At 42.5% G+C, this 7,946-nt stretch overlaps 1 protein-coding gene across 1 annotated transcript in view; it reads right to left on the minus strand.

The window, feature by feature from the left end:
* Positions 1-5,950: 5,950 nt before the first annotated feature.
* The window catches only part of ABCG2 (ATP-binding cassette, sub-family G (WHITE), member 2 (Junior blood group)), a 16,087-nt gene continuing 14,091 nt past the window's right edge, over positions 5,951-7,946 (minus strand). The window contains exons 13-15 of the mRNA XM_009071611.1: positions 7,195-7,284; positions 6,557-6,648; positions 5,951-6,101 (exon numbers count right to left, since the gene is read on the minus strand). Coding sequence (XP_009069859.1) covers positions 5,951-6,101; positions 6,557-6,648; positions 7,195-7,284 — 333 coding nt within the window. The remainder of the gene's footprint in view (positions 6,102-6,556; positions 6,649-7,194; positions 7,285-7,946) is intronic.

Below are 7,946 nucleotides of genomic sequence, written 5' to 3' on the forward strand. Positions count from 1 at the left end.
CTGATTCCAGGTGTTTCAGGTCAGTATTCAGCCAAGCAGATTGACTGCGCTGCTTCCTAGCATGAGGTGGATCCTTCCGATCACACCTCTAAGGACAATTTCCACTGGGGAGCAAAAGGAAATGTTTTCCTCATAAGTCATTTTCAGGCCTATGTAAGCCATGTGAGACTGTTAGCCTTGGGAACAAAAATGCAGGGAACAGAATGGATATCAGGGGTGACAAAACCTACCTGGGCAGGCATTTGGTTCCATCCATCTGTTGTGGGAAACACTTTCAAGAGGGCATCAAGCTTCAGACCAAATACTGTGGCTAACACTAAAATGAGAGCTCTGAGTTTGCTGCAAAGGCTCAGAGTTTTCTGAGGGTTTTTTTCTCTTGGAAAATGAGATTTTTTTAAAATGCTTTTAAAGGCAATTTTTAAAAGAAGATGCCTCAGTTCATCTTCTCATTCATCATAACAGTTTTCAAAGAGAGAAACCAGCACTTTGTTAATTTGAGTTTCTACCTTTTCTTCTGAGTTTTTCTTGGTGTATTGACATTTTGCTTACAAAATTCTCTTTGCCTGTTTTTGAGAAACGGAAGTTTCAGCTTTAAACAGAAGGAAGTGCCCTTAGTTTGTACAGCTGCAAGTCACACAGTTCTGTAGTAGAAACTGAATGCATTATAATTACCATTTCAGAAGTAATATTTGTGCCTCTTCACACCCATCATAATTTTCAGCTCTTTCAGTGCCCATTTTTTAATGCAGTGTTCTCATGATTCCAATGTTCTGGGGATAAACATTCCAGAGGTTCTTGGGTAAATATGGTTACTTTGCAGAAAACAGACTATTTAAAAGCACAGAAAATAGAAAAACACTAACTCTTCCTGGGGTGTTGGAGGGAAAGGGCAGAGAAGTTGCTGAGAGTTGGGAAAAATCTGATCTCCTGCTGGGTGAAGTTCTATTTGTGTCTCAGCTATGTGGTCTGTATTTACCTTTTACAGAGCTGTGTAAAATTGTTAGGTACATTTCTACATACCCTTTTCTGCTGAGGTGTAGCACATGATTCTTTTGGAGAGGAGTATAATCACTGATGTTTAGTGTCTAAGTTCCACTGATTTCTGTGGCATAGCAGCTCTGGTTTTGAAAGGAGATGCAACGTGGAAATGATGTTGGTTTCCTACCAACAGTGTTTGGGGTTTTGCTAGCAATGTTTCCATCTCTGCAGGGCTGGGCCAGGAAGGAGGTTGTGCATTGTGCTTTGTCCCTGAAGATGGCACTTGTCTTGGAATTAAAGGCAGAGTTGGTGTAAAGGATAAGGGAAAGCTACATAGTCAACCCATCCTAGAAGTTAGTAGGGTATATAGAGGAGAAAATGCCTATTTAACAAAGTATAAGTAGCATATATCATGTTGGTGCCTTTTGTTTCCAAAAGCAGTTGTTGCTGGGGATTAGCACCTCATGCTCGTGGGAATACTGTCCAGGCAAAGCTTACACCTTGATGTGTTCTGACAACAGCATTGCCTGCATGAGCAGTGGCTCAGAGATGCTCCTCTAAGCAGAGAACTTACTAAAATTAAACAAACTTCATGCCTTTCCCTAATTTTTAAGGTTATAAGAAACCATATGTAGAGAAACCTAATTAAAGTAAGGTGGAGATGGAGGGAATCATAGAACTTTAGGGGTTGGAATGGACCTTAGAGATCATCTAGTCCCAACCCCTGCCCTGGGCAGGGACACCTCCCACCAGAGCAGGTTGCTCAAGGCTTCATCTAACTTAGCTTTGAAAAACCAATGTCTTTGGCCAACTGACTCAGCCTGAATTGTCTAGCAATTAGCTGAGACCATATGAAGAGTACCCTGTGTTGAGATTTGTGCCTGTGACCTGCTGAGGTCTGTGGCAGGAGGGATTTGGGAGTATGCAGAGTGATGCAGTGATCAGCTGGTGAGGCAGAGCCTTCCTGGGGGCAGGAAAGCAATCACACCTACTCCTCTCTGTGTGGTTTTACATAGGTCTCCTGTAAAACTGTGTCTGGCCAAACGTAAAGTCAAACATGCAGTTCATCTTCTATTTGTACCATATGTGTATTCTGAATATATTTGCCTTAATAGCTGGATCTGAGGTATATTTCTCTGTAACGTGTCGTTACTTAAGAACAAACTTCATCTTGAAGTGCACCAAGTTTTCCTGAGGTTCCTGTGTGTGTTGACACTGGGCCTTGCAGTAAGTGCATTGGCACTTGACCCATGGTACAGACAATGTATTCATTGGGGTTTCAGTTTTAGATTGTGATATCGTTTGTCACTTATTCCAGTGTAAGGATTTTGCATAGTAATGTACAGTGTTTGCTCTTATTAGGAAGCTGTTAATTATGCAAGTCTAATATAATGATCAAGAATGTATTGATCTGTAAAACTGAGCACTTTACTTCCTAATAAACATTTTATGTAATCTGTGAAGCAAATGTTGTTCCTGACACTTGGTTTGTTTATAGGGGAATGGGATGAATCCTGCATTTATTCATGTTATTTTTATCTCATACCTTATTCTCAGATCCAGGACCTCTCTGGGCAGCCTGTTCAGTGCTCAGTGACTGCACAGGAAAGAAGTTATTCATGCAGATCAAATCATCAACAGGAAACTTTCACAGAGCTCGAATTTGTTTTAATTTCTGTTCAGATTTTCAGACTTCTGACAAAAATCCTTCCAGTGAGAAGAGTTAGACTTTGTTTTCAGGGAAGTATTATACACATTTAAGTGTAAAATGTAATGTATTATTAGGTGGATGCAGTGAAGTTAATGCTAACAGTGCCATGACTGCTAGAAGTGCCTGAGCGTGCTGCACAGGCTGCTGCTTCTCACTGCTCCATGGCAGTGGTGTGATGGAAACTCCAAGAAACATTCCAAACAAAAAAAATGCTCCTTTCAGGCAAAGCTTTCAATTGCCAGGACATTCCCAATCGTGAGGTAAGCACACTTGTGTACTGCTATCAGCTTTTCTTGCAGCCAAGCTGGACACTGGCTGGACACACAACATCTCCACCTTCCCACGCCCTGGAGATGTGTCTGTATGCCAAGAGATGCAGCTGTGAGAACTTTTTGCTGCAGGAAGGCAGAGCTGGAGAGCACTGCAGACACTCAGCATTCAGCTCTGAGCTGCCAGGAGCCACTGCTGCGCACAGAGGATCCAGGGAGGCCTCCCTGAGCAGCCTCCTTCCCCAGCTGGTGCCACCCAACCTCTTCATGCCTTCCCAACCAACTCCTGACACAGGACGAGACAGCCTCAGGTTTGAAAAGCACTTGGCTGAAGTAAGTGTTCATATTTATCATCTAGAAAAGGCATTCAGCTGTCCTGGTTTTAAAGTTGTTTTATGTTACTGAGTTTTCAATGCTGTTATGGTAAAGATACCAAGCCATGCTTGACTGATTAGTCATAGAATTTTATGGGTTGGAATGGAGTTTATTTAGATGGTTGGATACTAGGAAGAAATTTTTTACAGAGAGAGTGATCAGGCACTGGAATGGTCTAGTAACCACAGTAGGGTTGGACTTGATGATCTTGGAGGTCTTTTCCAACCCTGTTGATTCTGTGATTCTATGAAAAACACACCCCCACTGCTCTTTAGCATCACTCTATTAGTTCCAGCAAGTGGAGCAAGTGGAGCATTCATTGCAAGGAACAAGCAATTCCTTTCATTGACTAGCACTGAAAATCTGCAAAACTTATTTCTGTGCTGAAAGCAACAAAATGTAAAAGTATTGTGTAAGATTTTTGTTTTCCTAAAGTTTCCTTCAAAGGAATTGATTCAAATGAGTTTTAATAACTCCTTCAGAAGTAACAACCTTCAGCTTGTGATTAGTTATTTTAAAGCAGTTCAGGGAGAGGATGTAAAAGGAAAATCTTCAACTAGGTTGAATAGTTTTATGTAAGAGCTAAATATAAGTCTTTTAAAGTTTCCTAGACTTCAGATTAAATCATTTACTGTTCACCGTGAGCAAACTGAACCAGGAATTTTCATCCAGTTAGTGATATAATCAGGATCATTGAATTCTGTGCATCACACTTTTTACTGCTAAATGCAAGTGACTAAAATCTCGGGAAAACAATGGTATCAGGCAGTTCTGTCATCTTTAAGCCTGAGCAATGCAGGAGTCTTAACACCATAAACTACTTGATCCATGGTACCCTCTGGCTAAGATCCTGCCGAAAGGAGCAAACGTCAGGGATAATTCAGCCCCTAAGCCAATGGCAGTGGAAAGCAGGGATCATATCAAGTCCAATTTGGAGCAGATTAATGAAAAAAAGGCTTATGGAGCCATAGACCCCAAAAAGAATGCTGGTCAAATCCATCCCTAATGAGTGTGGGGAGATGGAAAAGATTGTGAGAAACAAGTCAGGCCCATTAACCTTGGGGTATTAGGAGATCCTTGGGAGCCTAATTCTTGTCACAAGGTCAAGCTTTTACAAAGCAATTATTAAGGATCTTCATAGTATCAACATACAGACACACACACACATACTCAAAGCCTTTTAACCTCAGGGATTCTGGACTCTGTTCCCTTCTCCTAATCATTTTTTCCTCCCCTGCTTTCATTGTTTGTAAAGGTGTGTTTTACATTTCCTATGGAGATGATGTGTCTCCTGCTCTGTGCAAGGAATCTCATTGTTTTAGTCACAGACAGAAGGAGAGAACCAGATATACCATATCATCATAGAATGCTTTGGGTTGGAAGGGACTTTAAAGATCATCTAGTTCCAACCACCTTTCCATGGGCAGGGACACCTTTCCCGAGAATATGTAAAGTAGAATGCTGAGTGAAAGGAGAAAAATCAAGTCTTAATTTAAAGCCTGTAGTGTGACAGAGAAGTCTGACATGATTACTACTGTGATTTCTCATGCAGCTAAGGTATAGCATGTTACACATCTCATTCCAGAGCTGCAGAGCTACTGCTGTCAGTTCAGTGGTGTGTGAGCATTCCCACTGAAATCCCTGAGAGTAACTCAGGATAGTCTGTGGTTCAAAGTCTTTTAGAGAAATAAGGCCAAGTATGTTTGTTTTGTATGACCTACACAAACTAGGGCAAACATTGCAGGAACAGTGAGATTAACAGCCCAAGAAAGGCTGCAAAATTTTCTTCTATACATATTTATGCATTTGCTATGCACAACTTTGCAGATAAAGAAGGAGAAGAGCATTAGTGCACATGGCCAGGGCAAGGCTGGCCTGGCAGGAAAGGATTGCTGCAGTCTCTGTGCTCTTACAAATGTGGTACCATCCTCTTTGGTCATGCACTTGAAGTTGTTCACCATGAAAAAGACTAAGAGCTCAGGGTAGCAGCAATAACAAGACAGTGAAGATGACTATTATAGTAGTGCCAGGTTAATGGTTGGGCTTGATGATCTTAGAGGTGTCCTACACAGTCAGCTTTATTTAACAGACAGTGCTTCTACAACTTGAGCTGGGTAAGAAGGATTTGATGGCATCAGTAAGTACACTCTAGAGCAATAATCAAGAAACAAAAGGGTGTGAGACATGCACTGGATGGAGAGGATTTTGTCACTGTCTCACTGTGACCACATGAGCAATGAAGACTGCCCTGGAGTCCTAATCAGCATCCCTTGGGACTGAATTCCATGCAGGTGCTGATTAATGTATGGAACCTTGAATTTCTTCAGGTTAAGCCATGAAATAGTTTGAGTGTTTAACACTAAACATAAGTGTACACAGCTAGAGCATGCAGACAGACTGAACAGTCTCTTAAAGAGAGGAACAGTCGTACACTTTTCATGGCCAAGAGGACTGAGCTGTGCTAGAACATTCCTGGTAAGCATTGAGTACACAAGAAAGGCATTATCAGTGTTGCCTCATGTCATGAAAGCACAAAGGAAGGCCTCAAGATCAAGTCAGTGGTACAGTCAACACACCAAACTGCTGAGCAGTGGGAATTGCAGCTTTCCTTCTGGTTTCAGGAGAACTTCTTCATGAAGTGCAGTTTCAGGTAGGCGATGGTGATGAAGATTAGTGTCATGCAGGCAAGAGCCACATGGTTCTGCCACAGCCCCCAGGGACTGGCATCAATGCCTTGGCTTTTCAGGTACTCATCTCCAGTACATGCCCTATAGATAGACAGACACGAACACACTTAGAGACTTAGACAGTTTGGAACATCTAGGAAGATTCCTAGAAGCTGTAGTGTGATTTCCTGTGTATAGTAGGTCAGCCAAACACCTAACACCAGTTACATGTCAAATCTATATATTTATGCATGTATTTATGTGCATTTATATAAACTAAACCAGTTCCTTGTTGATTTTGTATTTGTAAACTTGTTTTTCTTGGAGCTCCAGTTTCCTGTAGGAAGCTGAAGTGGATTTTGTAATACTAAATATGACAACATGCAGAAGATTCTATACAGCCAGAATGCAAAACCCCAGCCAAAACCTTCATTTTCCATGGAAAACCTCACAGATTCTAATGATGATCAGTGTGTATATCTGATACTCAGAGTGATGCTCTAGGGCACTGGAAGTTACTGATGTGGGATTCACTTCAAAGTACCCAAAACACTTACATGGGGCCCATCTCTCGATAGCTGTTGGCACTGTTTGTGATATTGCTGATGCCACAGAAGTTCAGTCCAGACAGTTCATTGATTTCCAAAGCCTTTTAAAAGAAAAGAAATAATGACAATGGAAATTAGTAGGCAAAGGAATGAGACATTAACAAGAGGAGTTATAATGCAATTAAAATTCAGTCTAAAAATGAAAGAATCATCATAGAATCAGAGGATTTATGGGGTTGGAATGGACCTTAGAGATGATCCAGCCCCAACCCCTGCCCTGGGCAGAGACACCTCCCACCAGAGCAGGTTGCTCAAGGCTTCAAGGTAACCCTGTTTACTTTGTGTTGGTTTTGTCCAGCTGCATTGCACTGGATGTAGTTGGTCAGCGTCTCTCTCATATAAGGTGTTTCCAAGGCACAGAAATGAGCTCTTCTAAACGGCAGTGGGGGGCTGGTTGATGAGAAGCCTTTCTTGTTTCAAGGTACTGCACTAAGTTCTGGGGTTGCTACTTAATTGCCTTTCCCTTTGCTCATCAGCCTTTTGCTCATTGCTTATTCAAACTTTGAAGGTTTCTTTAGCAAGAGTAAAGACATTCCTTTCCAGCAAATTTTTTCCAAGCCTGTACCCAGGGAAAATACAGCACTTACTGTCATTCCATAGCGAGGGATGCTGAAGTATTTGAGCCAGGAGAGCCAGGACATGACACTTGTGAGATTGACCAGCAACCCAGAGAAAAGCTAGAGGCAAGAATGACAAAAACCCCACAATAACAACACAAAAAAGCAAATTACATTCTGTTAGCACATGTTCTTCTCTAGCTCTTGACTCTGCCTCTTCAGAAAACAATGAATGGGAAAGCATTTCTGGAGGAAGAAGTTCTTCCCGTGGAAGAACAAGGGAGAGGGAAGGAATCATCTCTCTTACTCAGCTTTGGGCCAGAACCCCTGGTCCTGCTCCCAAAATGAGGAGCAGGGAATGCTTTGCCCTTTACATTAAGCCTGTGTCCTTCCTGCCTGCAGGTCCCACACGGGTTCCCGGGAGCTGCTGCTGCTGCTCAGTCATGTGTGGCTGCTGGAGGTGTGCACTGCCTTTTCCTCATGCATCCTGAGGCTGAGGAAATGAAGATTTGGGCCATGGGTTCAGTGCTGCCTCATTCTTTATGGTTCCAGTCTCCTAACTGCAGCTGTTTGTGTGTAGCCCAGCTGTAACATGCCTGAAAGTGAGCTCTGCAGCCGAGGAGGACATCTAGGGCAGTGATCTCAGGGGGCAGGAGGCTGTAGGGCATGTTCTCAGCCACCTGTATTTGCCTTTTGCAAAGCTAAGGGAGTGTGAACAAATGGAGCTCTAGGTGGCTTTTCTGCTCTCCAGGCCGTTTGCTGGCTGGCACAGCCACAGAGAA

The sequence above is a fragment of the Acanthisitta chloris genome, unplaced genomic scaffold (genome assembly GCF_000695815.1).
Source record: "Acanthisitta chloris isolate BGI_N310 unplaced genomic scaffold, ASM69581v1 scaffold21523, whole genome shotgun sequence".
Taxonomy (NCBI): domain Eukaryota; kingdom Metazoa; phylum Chordata; class Aves; order Passeriformes; family Acanthisittidae; genus Acanthisitta; species Acanthisitta chloris.